This window comes from Artemia sp. Qi Xiang Cuo, chromosome 18 (genome assembly GCF_049724085.1).
Source record: "Artemia sp. Qi Xiang Cuo chromosome 18, ASM4972408v1, whole genome shotgun sequence".
Lineage (NCBI taxonomy): Eukaryota > Metazoa > Arthropoda > Branchiopoda > Anostraca > Artemiidae > Artemia > Artemia sp. Qi Xiang Cuo.
Window position 1 is genome coordinate 36245532 of NC_142811.1, and position 25386 is coordinate 36270917.

The 25386-nt window shown below is 35.8% G+C and overlaps 1 protein-coding gene and 1 pseudogene across 1 annotated transcript in view; one reads left to right on the forward strand and one right to left on the reverse strand.

Annotated features, from left to right (window-relative positions):
• LOC148941454 (uncharacterized) overlaps nucleotides 1-25386 on the reverse strand; it is a 157851-nt gene that overhangs the window by 51462 nt on the left and 81003 nt on the right. Inside the window, 1 exon segment of the mRNA XM_089104451.1 lies at nucleotides 1273-1388. Within this exon segment, the coding sequence (XP_088960577.1) occupies nucleotides 1273-1388 (116 nt within the window).
• On the forward strand, nucleotides 2720-4797 carry LOC148941455 (uncharacterized; annotated as a pseudogene).

Genomic DNA, 25386 nt, shown 5'->3' on the forward strand with positions numbered 1-25386 from the left:
CAAAGCAAATAGAAAACGGCTGAATATGAATAGGCAAGTTTTCATGACGAAACATAATTAGCTTTTACTTGAATTTGAGCCTGTTTTTTTCTTAGCAGCTTCAGTAGCTTCAACTCCACTATGCAGCTTCAAACTAAAACTGTTCAAAACTTGTTTCTTTTATTAGTGCTTTCAGTAACTCCAACTCTATTTATACCTTCAATTTGTGATTGCTCCAAAAGAATTTGTTTGGGCGCACGCTTTATTTTAGTAGACGAAGTTACTCACAGCTACTGCACAAGAACAGCGAATGCATTTGGACACCGATTTAATATAAATAGGCAAATTTTATGTCGAAACAGACACTAATTTGACTTGAATTTAAACTTGTTTTGTTTAAATAACTTCAGCAACTTCCATTTAGTAACTCCAGACTGCAATTACTTAAAACTTGTCTTAGCAACTTCAACTTCACTGAGCAGCTTCAAACTGCAATACTTCACAGTCCATTTTCATTAAGGAATGTGTTTTGACTTAAGACAACTTAAGAATACTGAGAGCATTGTTTTTAAGCAAAATTTACAAAGTAAAGGCATGGATCACTGTTTTAAGAACTGATTGACTCTCAGTAACCATAGAAAAATTATTATTTCTCCCAGAACACCGCATTAAAACGCTACTTCTACCATGGGCTTAACCTAAAAGTGACCCATGCCAATAGCAACCGAAACCATAAAAAAGATAATTTTATAATAATATTTATGTCCTAAGAACCTTTTTTTCATACTGATTCCAAAAAGCCAGAGTATAGGAAGATAAACTACTTGAACTTTTTTTTTTTTTCATTTTTCAAATGATAAAAGATGATGTCAGGTGAGGATGTTGTAAGCTTTCATCTATGCCAATGCCCTGTTGAAATTGGCGACAATAAAACATCCTTAATAATATTAGTTTTAATATTTGTGTTAAACTGAAAAATCAAATAGATTCTTGAAATTAAGAAGGAAAGCTGCAAAAGGTAAAGTTACGGCTAATGCTGGTTAAATGTCACTAACTTTCGGAAGGCAGGAGGGGTCTGGATGGAAGAAATGTCTAAGTGTTGTAAAGAGCGAAAATATTGGGAACTAATAGTGTAGGTTCTTCAGTAAAACAACAGAAGATGTGGTTTTTTTCCCGACAGAGATTTAAATCTTGACAATATAAGGACCTACTTCAGTAATTTCCTATAAAACATTTTCCAGCATTGTATAAGGTAATTGTAGCTTAGGAAATTAGGAACTAATATGACCAAACCTTGCGACTGAGACGGGAAAAGCTTCATAGCATTAAACAGACTTCTAACATCCTTCGTTTTCAGTAATCCATCTACATTCGGTCCAACCCATAGTTTCCAGTATTCAAACAGATCCCTGAAATTCAAATACAAATTAAATACTTTCCTTCGACACAGAGTCTCATTACAAGATGGAAAACCACAAATAGATTTGACATGACTAGAAAAAAGAGAAGAATTGTCCCAGAGGAAGTACGAAACAACCTTTGCACGAAAATGTTTTGCTCTTTGCAAAATGATACATGTTTTATTCATTTCCATCCATCTTTCTCATTTTTGCAACTTTTTACAGTAAACCACTGAAAAAATGGGAGTTACAACACCAGCAACAGCTACTTTTATTGTCGTCCAAAGAATCCACGATTAATTCCACATTAATCCATTTGGGACTTCATTCAGAGAAAAAACCTCTACAACATCATTTTTGTGTTGCAGGGCAACATTACTGCATTCATTCTTATTTTTTTTGTAATCAGGAGTCGGTAGCTCGCTAAAACTAATAGATGACAAAACGATAAAAAGTTGTAAAGAAGAGAAAACGAGGATAATGAAAGTCAGTGAAAAATACAAGAGAACTGTGCAAATATTTCGGTCGAGTCCTCCGCTCGACCGTCCTCAGTGCGGAGTAATCTAAAAAACAAAACAAATAAAAGTCCACAGGACAAAGTAAAATAGCGAAACCTTAAAACAAACACTAAAGCTAAAAGAAGAAGACTTTTTTAATTTAGAAGACTCTTCTTTTAGTTTTAGTGATTGTTTTAAGGTTCTGCTACTTTATATTGTCCTGTGGACTTTTATTAGTATTTTTTATTAGTTTATTCTGCACTGAAGACGGTGGTCTCGACCGACATATTTGCATAGTGTTCTTCTATTTTTTGCTGGCTGTTATTATCCTCGTTTCCTCTTTTTTACAATTTTTTTCGTTTTGCCATCCTTATCCAGTGTGATCTCAGAAATTATTAACGATAAGAGATGAAATTCAAAGAAAAAAACTTAGCTTTGAGATTTTGAAACGGAGAAGAAACAGTTCTTTTGAAGTTCGCCAACTTTTTGGTAGTTTTTTAGAAAACAACAAAATCATTTTTTCTAGCCTACTAAATAGTAAAAACAAGCTTTGATAATAAATGTGCTTATATACATCTGGTTCGGCTTATTTACGGTTTGGTTTGTGCTTATATACGGCCTAATGGATTGGTCGCTAGTTCCAACACATTCTATTAGAAACTAAATTCAGCTGCTTTTACAGCAAGCTTATTGACTTAGCTGTCGTCTTGCTACTGCAGTGTCCACAAAACGTGAAATGTTAACAAATTAATAGAAAGTTTAATATATATTATGATATTGCGAGACACGATCACGGGTTTGACATCTGGTATGAATTTTCCCTAAATCTAGAAGCGTCTTTGCATGGTTATGTTGACCGAATATTGTAAGTCATAATGTCAGAGAAGTCACAAACTTTTTTTTTCTTTTTTTTAGTTCCTGAATGTTTTCTGGACACTGCCAGCTGTCATAGTACAACCAGCCCAGCGTTAAACAGAGATCATTACAATTACAATTAACTACAATAGCGTATTGAATAAGCATAATTATTGTGCTCTATTGAAAGCGGTTAGAACATCAAAATGAATTTCTCACAAAAAAAAATAAAAAAAATCTTGCAAACAAATAGAGGATAAATATTCCAAGAATTGTCCATATGTCTCGGCTTTGGAGCAGAATGGAAGACCAGGAAATCCAGATTTAGAACGAGGCAATGAGGAGTACCGCGACATTGAAATTATATGACAAGGTTAGAGATTTTTGGTTCTGAGTAACAGATTTCAAGAATTCCCAAACTCCGCTGGGACATTTTACAAGCCTACGGGATACTGGTCATCTGGAAGCAGGCGACAAAAAAATCAATAATTTTAGGAGCAATTATTTCAGTGATTTCAATCAATTCAGAAGAAGACGAGATCGTAATCTCGAACAATACTTTCCTCATCGTAAGCATGGCCCCATCAACAAGTTCGAAGTGTCCAATAATTCAGACGATACTTTTTTTAAACCAGCACGTGATGCTACGTACCAACAACATCCATTGCAAAAGAATTTCTATAATCCACATCCTACTGTCATCAAAAGATCCAAGGAAGAAGTCAACAGCTATCGCGATTCTAAAGAAATTCTTGTTGAAGGAGTAGATGTACCTCCTCCAATCATGTCGTTCGAAGAAGCTGGTTTTCCTGACGATTTAAAATCTCAGATCACATCACAAGGATTAGGTAATCCCACTCCAATCCAAGCCCAAGGTTGGCCGATTGCCTTATCTGGTAGAAATATGGTAGGCGTTGCATCAACTGGATCAGGTAAAACTCTGGCCTATATACTGCCATCGGTCGTCCACACACAAAACCAGGCAAATATTACAAGAGGAGATGGACCCATAGCTTTGATTTTGGCTCCAAGAAGAGAATTAGCACAACAGATTAAAGTTGTGGCAGACAAATTTGGAGCATCGTCTTGCATAAGAAGGACAAGTCTTTGGTGGGTCTCCAAAGTGGCAGCAACTGAGAGATTTGGAACAAGGATCTGAGCTTCACATAGCTACTCCAGGGAGAATGATTGAATTAAAAAAAAAAAAAAAAAAAAAAAAAAAAAAAAAAAAAAAAAAACCTTAGGTGATGTACTTACATCGTCCTAGACGATGAAGATTGGATGCTAGATATGGGCTTTCAACCACAAATCTAGAAAAAATTTCAGCAAATTAATAGTGAAAGTCAAATTCTGATGTGGTCAGCCGATAGGCCGAAGGAAGTTGAACGCTTAGCAAAAGAGTTTTAGGCGCACACATCAAATTAAACATTGGCTCAAAGAATTTATCGGTTAATCACAGTGTTCAACAAACTGTCGATGTGTGCTTATAAGAAGAGAAATATACTAAGTTAATTTTATATTTGGATAAAATCTCCCAACAACAGGAGATCAAGACAGTTGTTTTCGTAGAAACGAAACAAAAGGTGGATGAGATAGCAAACAGTATTAGGAGAGCCGGGTACCCTGCAAAGGCCATCCATGGTGACAAAGATCAAAGAGAACAAGATTTAGCTCTGAAAGACTTCAGAAATAGCAAGATAAATATATTAGTGGCAACAGATGTTGCAGCTCGCGGTCTAGACATCAACGACATAAAATATATGATTAACTACGATTACCCTCATAACAGTGAAGATTACGTTCACAGAATAGGAAGAACTGGAAGGTCCAACCAGACTAGGATTCCGTGCACCTTCTTCACCCCACAAAATGGAAACAAGGCTAAAGATCTAATAGGGGTCCCCAACGATGCAAATCAAAAACTAAACCCAAAATTACATGAAATTGCCAAGAGAGCAGCCTCAGAAGCCAGATACAAATTGCAGAATAGTAGAGGTTATGCAGGAAAAACTGGATTTAGGGGGCACGGCAGCTATGGAAAGTGGAATGTCAGAGACCGATGGTAAACGGTTTTTACTCCTTGAAAGCACTATTAAAAAAGAAAAGTACCAGAAACAACTGACACAATTAAGCGACATAATATGTTCTATTTGAATTCTTGTTTTAACGATTTTAAATAAATGTGAAAAGTTTCGCTACAAAATTTGTACTCCTCTGTTTTCCTCACTGTTTTGTTAGAAACAAAAATGTTAATTTTTATGTTTTTCACGAAGTTCTGGAATTGCAATTCCTGGATCTACTATGTTATATTTATTAATCGATATTGAATTACGTGTCCTTAGTGTTATGTTGAGCAAATATTTGGCGAAACAGAAAAAGATGGAACGGATCTTTACTCTATCAGTTCTAGCGAATATCTTCCAGAAAGGTATTAAACGCAAGGATATGAGGCAGTGCAACAACGTTGTAAACACTGGTGAGGTGGCAAGGGTTGAAACAGTTTCTTAGAAACGTGTAAAGCATCAGAGGCGGATATGAGGCGAGAAACGTGAGCAATGGGGAGATTCAAAAGGTTCATGTCGCCAGAAGTTTTTGGGCTTGAAAGGAGGGGGAACTCCACATAAGATTTTGGAGATCAATGCGACGTCTAACATCAATCGTGAGGTTTATGTCTAGGAAATTGTTCAGAGATAAATTTAGCCAAACCCGTCAAACAAACAGAAGAAAGATTTCATAAGTAGAATAAAAAAATGAAAATAATTCTGATTCTGATTTAAAAAATCATCAAGCTATAGAAACGGTCAACATTATTTGCTGTTTCTTACACACTAAAACATTCAAAATGTTCTTCAGTTCCATTTGCAATGTATTTGACTAACTTAGCTTATAAAAGAATTGTAATTCTAAGAATACAGAATACAATAAGATAATGCTTTATCGTAAACAAGAGCATCCCAATTTCTAGTTATTATCCTAGTTTAGAGTAATGGCTTAAGAAAGAGGACATTTTACTAGGTTCTGGCAAAGACAAAGCCGAGGGCTATATAAATTACATTTCCTAATTCGGACTGGAGACAATCTCTAGAAGTTTTATTCACGTAACAAATCAATTTTATAATTTCACGGGAAGTCACTGCTCTGAAACGGGAGAAACAGTGGAGATTAGCAGGGAAGCCTAACATTTTCCTAATGCATAAATGTTTTCGTAGAATTTTGGAATATTTAGGATCCTAGAGATGAATTGAGTTCCAAAAATTTGGAATAATTCATTCAAGAATTGGGATCTATCCATTGCTAAAAGTTAAAATGACTAATTGCAGCTTATTGAGCTCTGAACAGCAACAAGAAAATAATTAATTACAATACGTTTCAATAAGTGTTTTTCAATGCAATTCAGCAATATCAATTGGCTATTCAACGCTTAAAATGATAAAAATCATTTGCAATGAGCTTACTGTAAACGGGTGCAAGTAGTTGAAAACTGCAGCAAAGTACTTTCTTTTGCAACATGTATGGGTTAGTTTCAAAATACGTCTGACATACAGTGATCAAAATTAAATTCTGAACGGGATAGAGTTTTTAGGACTTCTGTTCAACTCAATATCGGAAATTTTGACCGTTCTTGTCCTTGGCTGGACAGAAACAAAAATTCTTAGGGACTGAACCAATAAAATACGAAGTTACCTAGAAACAAGTATGTTGGAGATATAGACTATATCTCCAACAATTAACCTAAAACTTGAATAAGAAAAATTCAGAGGTGTGGACATGACTATGGGGGCATTTATGCCAAAGATCAAAAAGAACTAAAGGTAATAAATTAAAAAATATGTATATAAAGATGCTATGAATACATTGACTACTCCTGGCAAACTCTCTTGGCACGCGTCTGAGAATCCAGCAACGACTTAAACCCTTTAACAAGGTAACTGATTTTAAAGTAAAAGCTTAATTGAAGTAAAATTATCTAGGTAATTGATTTTTGGTTACATTTTTTAAGTATCAGTGATGCAACTTGTCACAAAAGTAATTTGAATTTTATTAAGAATAAAAGTTTAAATGTGAAGAAACCATTGTTCAAGTGAAAAACCCAAGACTACAAAAATGAATGTTGCGAGCAACGCGGGATCCAAAAAAGGAAATGGCTTGTCCAAAAAGACTGTATTGTTTATCCTTGCAAAAACACTATAAAAATAATAGGATATTCAAGTATATGAAAAAGAGTCGTCTCTACTAGAAAATTAAATAAAAAAAAAACAAGTTTTTTTTAACTGAAAGTAAGGAGCGACGTTAAAACTTAAAACGAACAGAAATTATTCCGTATATGAAAGGGGCTGTCCCCTCCTCAACGCCTCGCTCTTTACGCTAAGTTTTTATTGCTTAAAAAATAGAGTTGTGGGAAAGTCAAACGTTAGCATAAAGAGCGAGGCGTTGAGGAGGGGACAGCCCCTTTCATATACGGGATAATTTCTGTTCGTTTTAAGTTTTAACGTCGCTCCTTATTTTCAGTTAAAAAAAAGCCTTGTTTTTTTTATTTAATTTTTGAGCGTTTTTGAATGAATGCAGTTTTTGATTTTGGCTCACCGTGCATGAATAGTCGACACCAAATTTGCACATTAATTTTACTTTTAGTTTGTTAAATGGCTTCCTCGAACGTTGTTTAATTTTATTTGCGAAAGTTTTTATTAGTAATAAATATACGTAACTTACGAATTAACTTACAGAACGAATTTCTATATTCATATATTTTTAATACGTATATTAGGGGGTTCGCCCCCTAGTCAATACCTCGCTTTTACGCTAAAGTTCGAAATTTGTTCCAATTCTTTAAAAATGACCCCTTAATCACAAAGGCCGTTAATCAGAGTAAATAGCTCTTATGAAAGTACTAAAATCTTTGGCTTAAAGAGCAAGGTATTGACTAGGGGGCGAAACCAATCATATACGTAATATTTTCTGTTCGTTTTAAGTTTTGATGTTGCTCCTTACTTTCAGTTGAAAAAGTTGTTTTGTTTTTTTTTTAATTTCTGATTTATTTTTTTTTTAATAATGCTGGGAAATCCGGCGCCCCCTTCATAGCAATGCCCCTTCCCACATGAAAACTTTCTCCATGTAAAGATCATCCCACATAATCCCCGACCCATCCTCCCCACTACCAGAAACAATACCCCTGAAAACGTCTGTATACTTCCCAATAGCCAATACTATATGCTAATATCGGGTAAAGCTCATGGATTTCAGTACTCCCCCCGGGGACTTCCGAGGATTGTGTCATCCTAACATGCATCGTTATCACCTTTTCGACAATGTTGCACAACATGATTGTTTAAAAGTTTGGATCGGGTGACTTTGGGAAAAAATGAGCGTGGAAGGGGGCCTAGGTGTCTTCCATTTTTTTGGACACTTAAAAAAGAGCACTAGAACTTTTAATTTCCACTTCAATGAGCCCTCCCACGATAATCTAGGGCAACTGGGTCGATACGATCACCCCTGGGGGAAAAAAAAACAAACAGAAAACAAATAATCACGCATCCGTGATCTTTCTTCTGGCAAAAAATACAAAATTCCACATTTTTGCTTGATTGGAGCTTGAAACGTCTACAGTAGGGTTCTCTGATACGCTGAATTTGATGATGTGATTTTTCATTAAGGTTCTATAACTTTTAGGGGGTCTTTCCCCCTTTTTTCAAAAATCAGCCAAATTTTCTCAGGCGCCTAACTTGATGGATAGGATTAAACTTGATAAAAGTTATATATTTGAACTCAGCATAAAAATATAATTCTTTTGATGTATCTATTGGTATCAAAATTCCGTTTTTTAGAGTTTTGTTTACTGTTGAGCCGGATCGCTCCTTACTTACAGTTCGTTACCACGAACTGTTTGATATTCCCCAGTTTACTTAAATTTCATAATTATTTATTTCTATTGCATTCAATTCATGGTTCACTATATGATTCTGTCTTTTTCTCGATTAAGAAAGCTTGGATCCGTATTTTGCACTGGCTCTTTTATGTACCATCCCAGTTCATCCTGATCAAAGTGGTGCATAGAGAGCCATGTAGCTTTTTCATAGTTGATAATAGTTCTAGAATTATCAAACTATCAGATTTGGCCTTTGGCTGACCCTTTCGCACCCTTTGGCTGGCTTTAGAGTCTTAATTTTGAAAAAAAATCCTTTCCATTAGCATAAAATATGCCAAGAGGCGACCTGAAAAAAAAAATCCCAAGTTAATGGCCTTTAAAGCTTCCTTCAGGTGAATACATGATAAATTTTGAACAAAAACTTTAAATACCACGAGCGGGCATCAAGATTTTAGAAAGGACTCAGTGGAAAATGACCCAAGATCGGTTGGGAACCAATGATCTAAGTATACTTGGGAATTTAGAGGCCCAGAAAAAATTACTTTAATGCATAATCAACTTCTAAAAAGATGACTCAGTATAGACCACTTTGCCTTTTCTAGTCCTGTGAACTATTAGCAGAAACAAGCAGTTTCATCTGAGATTCGTTTTTCTCAAAGAAAGCAAAGAAGTGAGATCAAACTAATGGCATAGCTAGTGGATCAGGTGTCCCTGGCCATAGCCTCTGAGGGGACGCCAACTGACGTTTTGTTTGGCCATACTGTAATCTACTTATATTGTGGTAGCAATTGTAGAGGGGGGCAAAAATCGACATTGTCCCCGGGTGCTGAAATCTTAACTACACCTCTGGATCAAACCCCTTAACTATGATCTATTCCTGTCTAATTTTTGGGAACAACAAGGAAAGGCATGTTTCCATAGTCCTAAAAGATTAGTTGATCATGTGAATAAAACTTTTAGGTATCATTTGAAATATCAACTTTAGAAAATCTACGAAAGTTTATTCACGTAAATCAAGTACTATCTTCTTATTCTTAAGTATTAAAAAAAAATTCCGATAAGTCATTGTCTACAAGACAATCTACAAGAGAAAATGAGACAATCTTCAGTCTACAAGAGGAAAGGAAGTAAAGCAGAATGTATAACTATCGTGGAATAGCTCTGCTCTCGGTACCCAGCAAAGTCTTCGCCATGCTGCTCCTCAAGCGAGCAACAAAGTACCTCCATCCCCTTCGTCGCCACCAGCAAGCTGGATTCATGCCGGGTAGGTCCACTACTGTGCCAATCCATACAATTAGATAGCTGATATAGAAAACTCTAGAATATAAAACAAATGCATACATTGCCTTCGTTGATTTTCGATCTGCTTTCAACACTGTCGACAGACAGTCACTGTGGTTGATCCGTCAATCTGCTGGTGTATCTAAGAAAATTGCCAATCTCTTCAAAAAACTATGCAATAAGACCGAAAGTGCTGTCACTGTAAATGGCCAGCTCTCATCACATTTTCAAATTAGAAATGGTGTTCGGCAAGGCTGTGCTGCTGCTCCCGAACTCTTCAACTGTGTCATGGACCATGTTCTCGACAGAACACGGTCGGCGAATCCGTTTGGTATTAATTTACAGGAAGAGTTCTGTCAGATGTCGACTTCGCTGACGATGTTGCATCTGCTGCAGGAAAACTTGGTTTAAATGTAAACTGGACCAAGACCAAAATATTACCTGTGGACAAGACACCCTGCAGCCCCCTAACAACTATAGAAGTATGTGGCCCAGATGTTGAGATAGTCAAGCAGTACACCTACCTTGGTTCAACTGTTTGCTCAAACGGAAATGTAGATGCAGAGATATCAGCAAGGGTGGCAAAGGCGAACACCGTTTTCGGCCGCCTACTGAGAACAATATTCCACAAACCTCAGATCAGCCGTCTCACGAAAGCTCGCATCTACTCTGCCTCGGTAGCAAGTGTCGTATTGTACTTGTCAGAGACTTGGGCTTTGACGCAGTCGCAGATGATGAGGTAGATGCTGTCCAGACAAAACACCTTCGCAAAACTGAACATGTTAGGTGGCTCGACAGGGTACGGAACATGGATATCCTCCGGTCTTTAAATTACCACCCCTGTCCGAACAGTTTTATGTCCCGCTCGCTGCGTTGGTACGGTCATTTACTTCGCCTACCCACTGAAACACCTGCCCGACTTATATTTGACTTCGATACAACTGCAAACGGCTGGAAACGCCCCAGAGGTAGACCATGTATGAGATGGGCGGATATCATCCGCGATCGACTCAAAGCGTGGGGTATTAACCCCAGCGAAGCTCCTATCCTCGCCCAAAACAAGCGACTCCGGAGACGACTAACGGCGCTGATGTCTGGTTCCCTCTACGTTGGCGACGCTGCCAAGCAAGAACTTTAAGTCAAAGTAAGTCAATTGTCTCCCCTAGTTAGGCCATTCCGTAAAGTTATTGTTTACCCTGCTATGAAATTACCACCTAAAATTTGTAAAAAATTTACCCCTACTAACATAAATAGTATGTTTGGAACAAATTACCCGAACAAGTCAAACAATTCCTTCCAGATATTTAATCTTCTGTTTACTACGAGCTTGTATGCCTGTGTTTGATTATTCCGAAGACTCCGTGTTCCATAGAGCCAAAGCTACTGCCGAAATTATCATCTATGAAAAGAAAGACACGCTTGCAATCTGTCTAAAAAGAAAGTCCTCAACTCCCGTTGAAAAGTGTAAAGAACTGACGGAAAAAAGTGAGAAAATTATGTTTATTTACCACAGAAAATCAAATTTCATTGAGTCACGGTTCGAATCTCATAATCTTCAAACTTAAACATTATTTTGGGATTCGCGGTCCAAAATAGCGAGACGAATGTGTTCTATTTCTAAAAATCGCCGTGAGACTGGTGGACCATGTCCCGAACCCCGCTGATGGTAATAATAAATTATTTTCGCCATAAACAGAGCACTCATCTTTCTGAGGTATCAAAAGGCGTCTACACTATCCGCGAAAAAATAAAGAAACAAAATACTAAGGGAATCGTCAGCCCAAGACAAGTGGCCAAAATTAATCACCTTCTAACATTGGTGAACGACATGGGAATTCAATAATTGACATTTTTTTTAACTGAAATAATAAAGGCAAATAAAATGAAATCAACAGTTTTCAATGAATGCTCATATCCACTTAGTGTTGGACTAAATGCTCACTCACAAATATAATGCACCGCTGCTACACTGAAGGATATATCACACTGAACGTGTGATGTTCCACACATTTCCGGTCTTTCCGAAAATATTTTCATACATCGTCAGTTCGTAAATTTCTAAAAACACGTAAGAAGTGAATACACAATTTTTGCTTTCTTAAAACGAAATTTGATGGTTTCTCAGTTACAATCTTCTAGGGCAATTTCCAAACTGATGTACAAATGGACAGTTTTAAGGAGTAGGATGTAATAAATAAGGACCCTTCCTACACGGTCATAGGATTAAGGATCTAAACTTTTTGCAGAAGGGCGTCGAAAAAATAATTATGGCAACTGACATTATGTTGGTAGGTCTACTGTAGAAATAATTCTGCTTTCTTTACAATTTCTTACATTTTGAAGTATCTGAAAAAGTAAGTATCCAACAGGTCAGGGTAGCCTAAAAAAGGAATAAGATCGCAAAACGCCGGATGGTGATGGTAAATTTTCTTTTCGACACTAGCGCCAATTTTCATTCTTAGAAGTTTCCTATATTCTTTCAACACCACCTAAGCAGATTAATTATCATCTCGAGATTAATTCAGTAGTTTGGTTAAATACGAACAATCAAACTCACCTCTCTTCGAACAATTAAATTCTCTAAGAAGAGATTTAATGGTTGATCAGTCACTATCTCTGGGGCGATTCTCAAACTGATGAAGGAACATACCGTTTTAGGGAGTCAAAAGTAACAAATGGGGACTCGTCTTAAGTGGTCGTTGGATTAAGGACCTAAGTTTTTATCGATCGATAAAATATACGAAACTCAGGAGAATCGAAAATACTATGAAACCCTGAACTCTGTCTAAGTTCGTCAAAGTTCAGTGCTCTTTAGAGGGGGAAGGGATGGAGGTAGATATTTTAGGGAAAAAATGTAGTGGAGGAGCATTTAACGTGCCATATAGAACGACAAATTGTAGGAGAACTACTAAAAGAAACTTGATTTTTTGGGGAAGAAGTATTTTTTGGAGGGGTGGATTTTAAATACAGCTTTTAAATGGTTTTCCATCGATTGGCTATATAAGAATTTTTCACTCGCTGACATTTTGGCTATATTTATCCAAAAATATTGTTTTGTCGCGGAATATAGCACTTTGTTGTGTTGTGTTATCTTCCGAGACATATACAAGGCACTAGAACTTTTAATTTATGTTCCAATGAGCCCTCACGAATGTTTACTACCTCTGGTTAGATGCGATCATCCCCTAAAAAAAAAAAAAAATACAACACAACAGTCGTGCTACCTAAGCTAAAAAAACAATTTTCCGCGATTTTCAAGATGAACGAATAAAACCTCTAGTTCAGCATTTTAGAGTATGAAAAATCGACAGCTATCTCAGGACTGGCATAATTCTGTATTTTAGTAATATTTAGGCCAAAACTGAGATATTATGGTACAAAACAGCCAATTGTTGTTGCACAGTCTCTTTCGTTACTTCAAAGGGCAAGGCTACTAGATATTTAAATTTCTGTTCAAATAAGTATCCTCCCGATATTTCCATGACCACTCGTTCTATACGATCACCCATCCGTGAAAAAAAAACGGAAAAATAGAAGACATATCAATGCCAGTTCTTCTCGTAATTACATGTTACTGCTCAGTTTAACCTGAATGAAAATTGCTACTTTCAAAACAGTTGGAGTAGCTTGGAAAATGTTTTTATTAGACAGTTCCCTTAGAAAACAGTTTTTTTTACATTACCATAGTAGGCTACTATGGGTCATGGTTCGCTCTTTACTAGGTTAAAGTACTGCTTTAGCCATGGTGCTACTCAACACGCCTTACAGCTTACAGTCTTAAGCCTATCACTACAAAACTATCAAGTTGAATGATTAAAAAAAAAAGAAAAAAAATCATCTAAACATGTTTCACTTTAGCTAATCTGAATTTAACAAAACTAAAATCTCACATGGAACTGGTTACCGCTGGTTACTGACAAAAGATGACATCATGGACGAATTTTAAGTCTATTTTCGTGACATCATGCTCAGTATGTTTTTAGGCTGATATTTTTGGCTCCGACATTCAATGCAAGCTCGTTCTGATAAAATACTTACGGAAGAACTAAAGAGCTGTCGATCGTTTTTAATAGCGCCATTATAATTGACTTGAATTTTCATAGAACAATCCTTAGGAATTAAAACATAAATATTCTCAACTTTGAAAACTAGAGAAAAATAAAATTGCTGTCTGCAGCCCGAAATTCTAAAATTCAGAAAGCTCATAAAATGGAAATTGTTTAATCTAGGTATGTATATATATATATATATATATATATATATATATATATATATATATATATATATATATATATATATATATATATATATATATATATATATATATATATATATATATACATATATATACATATATATATATATATATATATATATATATATATATATATATATATATATATATATATATATATATATATATATATATATATATATATATATATATATATATATATATATATACATATATATATATATATATATATATATATATATATATATATATATATATATATATATATATATATATATATATATATATATATATATATATATATATATATATATATATATATATATATATATATATATTGCTGTTTTTTTCTCTTTTTTTCTTTTTTTTTTAATCTGAAAAAAAAAACTTTAACTCCGAAATATAATTGAGCCCAATGAAGAATTTCAGATAAAGAATAGCTTCCACTAGTTGCATGCTTGTCGATATTTACATTGTTAAATAGTTCGTGGTAACGAATTGTAAGTAAGGAGCGATGCTGCTCAATAGTAACTGAAACTCTAAGAACCAGAGTCTTGGTAATGATGGATACACAAAAGAATTAAATGTTGGTGCCTATTCAGAATGTATAAACTTCATCAAATTTAGTGTTACCCATCAAAAGTTGTGAGCCTGAGAAAATTTGCCCAATTTTGAAAAGTAAGGGGGGTACAACCCCAAACTCTCAAGTAATGTTAATGAAAATAAAACCATCAGATTCAGCATATCAGAGAACCCTATTGTAGAGGTTTCAACCTCCTATGTACAAAAATGTGAATTTTTGCAATTTTTGACAGAAGCAAGATCACGGATGCGTGTTTATTTGTTCTTTTTTTCAGGTGATCGTACCGAACCATTTATCCTAAAAAATCGCGAGGGGGCTCATTTGATCGGAAATCAAAAGTTCTTGTGCCTTTTTTAAGTGACCAAAAATATTGGAAGGCAGGTATTCCCCTCCCAAGCCTATTTTTCCCCGAAGTCTTCCATTTAAAATTTTGAGATAGTCATTTTGTTCAGTATAGTCGAAAGATCTAATAACTATGTCTTTGAGAATGACTTGACCCCCATAGCCCCGGGGGAAGGGGTGCAAGCTATTAACTTTGCTTATTGTTTACATTTAGTATTTGCTATTGGAAAGTATACAGTTACTTTTCGGGGGGATTTTTTGGCAGGGATAGAGGTTACGTGGGAGGATCTTTCCACACAGGAACTTTTCGCGGGGGAAAGAATTTTTCACGGAAGAGGAGCTTGATTTCCCAGCATTATTTAAAAAACGATCATAAATTAAACTAAAAAACAAGTTTGGTACTTATCGGTTAGCTGGAACACATACGAGAAGTGAATTTTGGTTAATGCTAATAAAATGAAACAAAATACGATGAAAAAATAATAGTTTAGAAACAAACTTGGGCTATATATTTGCACATTCGGGGGGGGGGAGTAAAGCACAGCATATATTAAATACGTAACCTAACCTAACCTAGGTACCCTTTTTTGTCCCTTCAATCACAAAAAAACAAAGTTTAAATATTTTTCACGGTGTGAGCAATACCTCAATAGGCAGAGGAAACCTGTTTTTCATTAGGATCTTTGAGATTCTATATGGTATTTTTGTCCCGTGTGTTCCAGCTAACCGATAAGTACCACAAGTTTTTCAACTTAAAGTAAGGAGCAGCATTAAAACTTAAACGAACAGAATTTTTTACGAATATGTGAGGGGTTGCCCCCTCCTAAATACCTCGTTCTTTACGCTAAAACTTTTTTTTAGAACTTAACAAAAACTTATTATTCTAATTAAACGGCCTTTGTGTTTCCCGGGTTAGGCTATTCTTAGATATTTTGAACAAAACGCTAGCGTAAAGAGCGAGGTTTTGAGGAGGAGGAGGAGGCCCTCCTCATATTCGTAATAATTTCTGTTTGTTTTAAGTTTTAATGTTGCTCCTTACTTTCAGATGAAAAAACCTGTGTTTTTTTATTTCCAATTAAAACAGCGCAACAATTGCCGAGCATTAATATATTTCAAGCTTATAATGAAAACAGCTATTTCCCTTGGTCTAAAAAATTTATAATCAGCACATTCGGAACACCTTTTCTTTATTTATGTGTGTATTGCAGCTTATCGCATAATTGACAATTCCTTTTTTTTCTCTTACGCTAGTGATACAGGCCTTCCTAATTAGCTTACCTAATAGTTCGCCTATTCCGTTTATTCTCTTATCATAATTGCCAAGTGGTTTCCACAAGCTGCTCGATTTTAAAATGTAAAATTTGGCATGGTCGGTTCTGTTGTTTTAAATCTTCATCAAAAATTTTCTTTTGTGTAGCCAGGATTGCAGCACCGGTAATAGGCTTTATTGGCGAGAGGATAGCAATTAACAATTATATGGCGCTAGACTTGGCAATTATCTTCTTATTTTTACAACATTTAATGGTTAAGAAACCTTCAAAAGGGGTTTAATACAGCTTTTCGGGGGTTCTTTCGGAAGAGAATTTGTCCCGAGTGGAAGCTGATCACTGGGCCGAGCTTTTTGATAAATATGTCAACCTTCATGTTTAAGTATGTCCAGGGTTACCACGGGTAATATGAGAGAACTACTTTTAGTACGTTGGTATTTTTTTCCATCACCACACTGCCTTTTCTATGGCGAAATAAATAAGAGTTCCGAATAGGGACAGGTCCTTTTAATAGACAGTGAAACAAAAATATAAAGCTAAAGCTCTAAATATTTCGATGGCACAGTCGGTCATCATCATCAGTAGAGTTACTAACGTATTAAATTTACAACAAACTACATTTATATTAAACAAATTATTCACTTCCGGGTCAAAGCAAGTTACAGGTCCATTGACTTAAAAAGTTCACTTACTGTTCTTCAGTTTTGTAATACTGCGTTGAATAAAGGTGGTACAATGTTCTTCAAAATTGTTGGTCAAAGCAGGTTACCGGTCCAACTTTTTAAGTCAATGGACCTGTAACTTGCTTTGACCCTGAAGTGATTATTTTGTTTAGTATAAATGTAGTTTGTTGTAAATTTAATACGTTAGTAACTCTACTGATGATGATGGCTCTTTTGACCTGATACTTGCAGGTCTGACCTTGTTGATTACATATCTAAAGCTAATATTGCCCAGAAAGTGCACAAACGTCCAAATAAAGGGTACTTACGTATTATAACGACCACACCAAAGACGTGAAGTTAAGTTAACTCTAATGAAATATGCCAAAATATGATGAAATTGTAATACTTTAGTAACGAAATTATGGACAATACAACAGAGAATTATGGAAAGCAGGCCGCCCAGAACGCCTTATATTAAATATCTAACTTAACTCTCTCTAACCTATCTAACCTAACCACCTCTTTATACTAATATTTAACTAAAAAAGTGGACACAGAAAACCGGTTTCATTACAGGTCAAGAAAAAGTTTGGTCGCTATAACACGTAAGTACCGAATAAAGTAAAGACATACATGTTCATAAACTTCTAAGAAGCGCGGGGCCATTAGTAACGAATTGGCAAGGAACTGTATCAGAGACGAGTTTTTACCATTTGTTCAGTCTTTGAAATGGATTTCTCAAACCTGAGAAACTTCAAAACAATTCACACAGAACCACATTTCGAAGCTGAATTTGAGCTTTTCGCTATTGATCAGATAGAAAGTCAAAACTTCAGGAGAGGCGGCCAACTGCAACGAAGAAACTTTGCCTTGCATTTTATATCCAGTTATGTTTTGAAATAAAGCGAACAATGAACACCCATGTAGGCAATTTTTATTAACAGCAGCAACGGCCTTGGAAGGCCAAAGTGTGACAACGCGAAAAACCAATGTGAAAATATTGTCAACTAGAATTGTATATTGATTAAACTCACGACTAATTCCTATTTCAGTAATTCCTTAGCCTGATGTCAGAGCTTAGGGTTAGGGTTGTCTGCAATGAATACAAAGACTTTAAAACAGTCTATAAGATTTTTGTGTATATCCTTTTATAATACAAAATACCGCGTTTTTTTCTAGGTAGTTGTCTATATTCCGTTAATTTTTATCACTGCGTTTCTATTTACCGCTACATTTCCATTGACAAGCTTTGAGTCAGATTTTGTTAAACTTTAGGCAGTAGCGTAGCAAGGGTGGGTGGGGGGGGGGGGACCGCCCCGGATACCAGCCCTGGAGGGGTGACAAAAATTAGTCTAAAAGGACTTATGATTGATTAGGGCCCGCCGTGAATTTGTTGGCAGATTTTGTCTGAGAATACCATTTTTATGTATAAAAATAATTTTTGCTCTAAGAAAAATTGTCAAAACATAAGTTGTGCCCCGCCCTGCAAAAAGTGGGGTAGCATAGTAGCAATGTTACATGGTAGTTTGAATGGCCAAGTAAAATTTGTTGGCAGATTTTGTCTGAAAACACCAGTGCTTCCACTATCCCTAAATTTTTGGGGATTTCCTAAAAAATCTGCCTTTTCCTCAAAAATTTGGGGATCCATGCCCCAAAAATTCCCATATCTATTGAAATCAGTGTAGCAAAAAGATAGATTTTGATGAGGCTATTTCTAAGTTTGCAGAAAACAAAAGTTAGAAAGAAGGGGTTTTGAATGAAAACATGGGTTTTAAATACAGTACATTTTGTTAAATTCGGGCAGATAAAATATATATATATATATATATATATATATATATATATATATATATATATATATATATATATATATACATATCGTTCAATCATCTGGCTGTTTGAAATCAAAGTACAAAATAAAATATGGATAGGCCTATAGTAAAATACGAAAGCAGGAACTATTCTTGTATTTCCTCTTAAAACGTTTATAATAAAAGCCCCTGCCCATTTTAGCCTTACTTAATGTAAGCCACGAATTAAAATTGTGTTGTTTGATATTGTAATTATAATGTTAAAATGCATGAAAATGTGTTGTTTTCCTAAAATTTTTGTCAGTTAATTGCATTAAATGTTTACATACCAATGTTGTACTGCGCCGAATTTACTTTTTTTTCACTCCTTAATTTAAACACTTCAAATAGGTGTTTTTAATTGGATGTTTCCGCCATAAACAAATATGACTCAACAATGTTTAAATGTTTGTTGGGGGGGGGGGGTGAAAAGTTGAAATTCCGCCCCGGGTAACAAGACCTTGCTACGCCACTGACTTTAGGTTCACACAATCTTGCCTTTTCAGGGCAATTTACTCGCTGATTTCAGCAATTTTAACGGCCTTTTTAAGCAAGTAATGGAGTTGAAAAAATATAATTAACTTTTATCGAACATACAGGCAGTGTTTCCCAACAATACTAAGATTCACGGAAGATTAAACCGTTTTGGCTTTAAAACTTAATTCAAAAGGTGATCAGGGCAGTATACGCGGAAAAATTATTTTTTTCCGCGTTTTTTTTCACCTTTTTCTGTGTTAACATCGGCTGAAAGTTTCAAGTAACGAATTTTCAGAACTCTTCAGGAGGAGATGATAAATCCAAATTCAATTTAATCTTAACTTTTCGTGCAGAAATGAAATTTCTGGTCTCATTCAAGTGATTTGTCGATCAATTTCAGTGCTTTTTACTTATACCGACCTCAATTTGGTATAAACCTAGGGTTTTACCAGTACATAAGGAAGCATGTTAAGAAAACAATTTTTACTTTATAATATGCAGAATAATCCTAGTTAACATAGTTTGCAGGGGGAGAACCTTTATCTTCACTTCTTTCAGTTTTGCACATTTTTTTAAACAAAACTCTGAAAAATAAATAATAATTCAACTACATTTTCCCATTTTCAAATTATTTATACATGCAATTAAACAACATATGTGCCATTTGATATTTTTTCACAAAAACATATCAATGGACAAACACTCATAAATTAGGTTAAGTTAGGTTAGGTTTGGTTAGATTAGTTAGGTGGCGGTTGGGTGTTTGTTTATAAACAATTTTCAAGACTTACAGAATAGACAAAAATATTTAAAAATGTGATAAAAACTGGAAATCCAAGGAAAATAGTGAAGATAAACGTTCTCCCTCCTGCAAAATATGTTAACTAGGACTATTCTGCATATTATGAAGTAAGAATTATTTTCTTAACATGTTTCCTTATGAACTGGTAACACCCTAGGATTATACTCTCAATTTTGTTTGATTTGTGGACCCGGACAAGCGGTCATCAAGTGGTGTTAGCACAGATTCTGGAATATCTTCGCTGAGCATATTTCTTGACTCGGCCACGGATATCATATGAACAGCTCTTCAGACATCCTGTACAGGCCTCAAGTCCACTATGTAGTTTCTTTGTCTACGATTTATCTTGTTTAGTACCTTAGCTTGAATATTTTGTTAACCCGATTCATTTTATATAGATAATATAATTTATATACAGTGACCCGATTCAATAAATCCGCAACACTTTAATCCGGTTTCGTAACAACATTGAACCTAGGGACACAAAAGACAAGACCGCCACAGAGAAAGAAACTCAAAGAGTCCAATAGAGTTCTAGTGCATCCACAATTATTCCCTTAGTTCGTACCAAAACGGAAATTTGCCTCGTCTTATCAGTCCATATCACATATCCCAAAAATTTTTCTTTTGTCCCTTACTACTAAACTTCGATAAACTGGCTGACTTGCCAAAAAACAATATATTACTGAGAGCTTTTTTTTTTTTTTTTTTTTTTTTTTTTTTTTTTTTTTTAAAGTCAGATAACTAAAACCGGTCATGTACTTAAGCGCATCTCCCAAACACGGTTAATAATTACAGGCGTAAAGAGACACCGTATTCCAGTGAATCTTTGGTCGTACACATTGATTCTAAAAAAAAGAGTTCCAAAAAGTTTTTCAAAGTAAGTAAAGAACCATAATAAACCTAAGACGAGCAGAAATAAAGTCAGATAACAATTTAAAATTCAAGCGAACATAAATTAAGATCAATGAATAAACGATGTATCATCTCTCCCTTCCTCTTTTCCCCCAACCCCTTCGTATAGATGGGGAAGTCAATCAGTTACATAAAAAATGATATCACGAGTAAAACATCTTGAGAGCCCTTCCCAGTGATGCCAAACGTGGTACAATTGTACCATTTTGGTACATTTCACCTCTACTGGTACAATTTAGTACAATCACACAAAATATGGTACATTTTACAAAATTATGGTACAATGTGGTACAATTCATTATTTTTGTATCTATGTTTTTATTCTTTCATCTACAAATATTTTATTTCACCCTGATCTGTTCAGCATAGTCGAGATAAGAGACAGACAAGCAGCCACCTATTTTCCTTTTTTCGTAAACAGACACTTCACTTCCGGCATCCAAAGGTCGCAAAAACATCTTTCTGTGTATCAAGCAGGGCTTCCCTTCTCGAATCTTAAAATTCGGGGACATGCCTTAAAAACTTGGGGAGTTTTCGGGGACAAGTCTTCAAGATTCGGGGAATTTTGGGGGAAAAACAAAATGGAATTTCTTTGCGAAAATTCGGGAGTCAAAATTTGTTTTAGCTTCGGTTTCAGGCTCAAGTAGGGCTTGGATCCACGTAGTAAATCAAACCTTTTACAGAGTAGGTTTTAGAGCCACAGCACGGAATTAGAAACCACAGCTAAAAACACTTATTGCTGATATTGCGGCAAAAACTTCAAAATTGTAAAAAAAAAAATAGTGAACACATTTGAACTTTAAATACCAGTAGCAGTTTTTCATTAAGTCATTAATCTCAGCAATTCCTTAATAATATTTAAAACAAATATTGTTTGCGGTTTCTATATATGTAAATTAAATAGACAAAATTCTACTTATAAGTATAGGGCAACATTGATACTTAAAACAAACAGGAACTAAATTAAACAGGTAAATTTAAACTTAAATTAAAAGGGAATTTCGACTACAATCGACACATTTTTGGTTTTTCATGCTGATTCTGAGGTTTTAGGTGTTTACCCCCCGGAAAATTCCCCCGCGGAAAAAACCGGAAAGTACTCTCCCGCTGAAAATACTTCCGCGAAAATACCCCACGGAAAGTAAGTACCCCCGCGGAAAATACCCTCCGCGGAAAGTGTCATTGTTTGTTTCTACTACATGCCCGTTTTTTAGCACTAATATCTTGCATTAAGATCTTACATCTTTCTGCAAAGATTAAGTCTGAAGACCGCCACTGTTCTGCCATATAGAACAATGATGAGAGAACTTTGATGATATACTCATCAGTGTTCTCAGACCGCTGATCAGAGCAAAATGATGAAAGACGTTTGCATAAAACGACAAAAGATGTAAGATATTAGTTCAAAGATTTCACTTTTAAGCGTTTTCTGACAAAAGATGTAAGATCTTAGCACATTGATGAGTGAAAAAACAGCCCTTATGCTTTCCTTTCTTTTGATTACATCATAATTACTATATAGTCACCGATTAACCCCCACCAACCCTGCAGCCATCCATGTTTCAAATATAGTACTTATTGCAGTCTCTTTTTCATAACCAGGGCACCAAACCAGGGCACTTCGTATCGAAAGAATTGTCGTAGAAACTTGGAAAAGGACTCATTCGATTGGAATGGCTAATGACCTTTTTAATAGTGGAAAGTGATGGGAGGACAACTAATCTTCCTCCTACGCCCACCCTCCCATTTGCCGAATATGTTTAAAAACTAAATTTTGCCCTAACATTAAATCAAGATAAACTGTGTTAATGCTAATTCGCAATAAGGCATCTCAGCAGTATCCCAAGAACGACTGAGTGTATTATGTTCAAACTTTCGTGGCTACTTCTGCTTTTAAAATTTAACCAAATCAAAATAGCATAAATGTATCCAATCTATCAAAGAAAGTAAACAGATTTTTTTTCGAATGGTATCAAGTTTTCTATTTCAGGTCAACTAGAGGAGGTATGAAACTGAATTAAACACTAATATTTGTGTCCAGATTTTTAAAAGGGTGTAGGTCGTTAAAAATTGCTGAAAAATTTTCTCCGGCATACAAATAGCAGGCCAAACTGATTTAAACTATTATTTTTCTTTTTCCCTGAAAAGACTATGTCGATAATAAAACGAACAGAAGTTAGTTTAAAAAAAATTCCACAAAACAAGTTTTTCAAAGAAGAGTAAAGAACTTCATTAAACTAAAAATGAGCAAAAATAAAATAAAATAAAATAATCTACCAAGCGTGAAACTACCACAAATCAGCATCGATAAATAAATGAAACCCAAAAAGAAAGAAAATTACAATAAATAAGCGAGCAGAAATTAACATGTGCAGGGCTCAAAACCCTTATGCCTTCCCAAGGCCAGAACATACTTTACACTTACTGAAAAAAATACAAATGAATGTGGATTGTCAGTTTAATATAGGGGAGACTGGGGTACCTCCGCACACGGGGCACCTCCAGACATCGAACCTGTTGGCTTTGCTATCTAGCGGAAAAATTGGAAAAAAATCACAAAGATGTGCCATTTTACTGTTCATCTTGGAGGCAAGATGGCACTTCCATCAAATAGCATAGCAGTGAGTCAGTCGGTAATAAGACTTTAAAGATACAGCTGCCAATTGTTTCGCGTGATGATAAAAGTGAAATAGAGAGGTAAGTTTTATAGATACATTTAATGTAATGTTCTAGGAACAAGCAAAACGAACCCAAATATGCTTCCTCTACATAAGATTGACGTAACTCTAGGTGTTCTTTGGTTATGACTCTTTTCTTCTGAAAGGCTCCTTAGGGGCACCTCCGGACAATTTTTTTGGGGCAGGTTTGGACACTGTCCGGAGGTGCCCCGATGATTTGAGCAGCCATTGGTGTTTTTTTCTTTCATTTTTAAAAGGAAAGGAAGGATTGATGATATAATTAGATGTATGAAAGAAGCTGAAAAAATTGCAGTAAGTTTGAAGTCCCTGATATAACAGCAAAGTTGGCCGTGCTGCATGGAAGGCTGTCGGATTCAGCTTTTTGTCGTTTTTCGCCTCATCATTCTTTGGTCCGTCTGTTCGGTTAATTTCATTGTAGTGTACTTTATTTCATTTTCTCTTTTGTCTTTTTTTTTTTCCTTGTGTTACTCCACAAGTGTCATAACTTGTTATGACGCGGGTTAAAAATAAATTATTATTATTATAGCACCTAGTAAGTGCTTAATAACTGAGTTTTACTGAAGGCAGCATTTTTCTTTCCAGAAATGGTGCGAAATTATATTCCTACTAAGTCCGAGCCAAACGAAGAAGCTATCAAACAAGGGCTAAAAGCCATACAAGATGGAGATTCGGTCAGAAAAGCGGCCAAGACCCATGGAATAGCTGCTTCAACATTATTTGATCGCTTGAAGAAGTCAAAATCAGCCAACGAGACTAGTGTGGATGAAGGAATAGCCAGATCAGCCAATTTGAAACGAGGAAAGTATTCCACCCGTCAGGTTTTCACTGACGATCAAGAGGAAAAACTTAAGACTTACCTTCTTCGTTCCTGCGAACTTCACTATGGTTTGACTTTAGCACAAACTCAGAAGCTGGCATATCAATATGCAGTGAAGATGAGGGTCTCTTATCCCAAGAACTGGGATGAAAAGTGTGCCGCCACATATGACTGGTCATATGGATTTATGAAGCGTCATCCAGAGCTGAGTCTTCGGAAACCTGAGAACACCAGCCTGGCCAGGGCTTCAGGATTCAATCCCTTCAATGTAAACTCGTTCATGAATAATCTTGAAGCTTTATACAATCGGCACCGCTTCACACCTGAACGAGTGTACAACCTAGACGAAACCGGAGTAACAACTGTCATGGATAGCCCTAAAGTCATAGCGAAATCTGGTATAAAGCAAGTGGGCAGGGCCGTTGCTGCTGAGCGGGGGGAGTTAGTTACAGTGTGTTGCATCGTTAATGCCATCGGGAACACCGTCCCCCCAGCGTTTGTGTTCCCACGCGTGCACTTCAGAGAACACATGCTCCATGGAGCACCACCTGGTAGCCTTGGGTTAGCTTTCCAGTCTGGTTGGATGACTGGACCGAACTTCTTAGAAGTTATGAAGCACTTCGTCAAGCACACTCGATGCGACAAGGAGAATCCGGTGTTGCTCATCCTCGATAACCATGAAAGCCATATTTATTTGGAGGCAGTTCTATATGCAAAAGAGAATGGAGTAGTGCTTCTCACATTTCCGCCACACTGCAGCCACAAAATGCAGCCCTTAGATATATCTGTCTATGGCCCGTTCAAGGCGTATCTGAGGGCTAAGTTCGGCGAGTGGCAA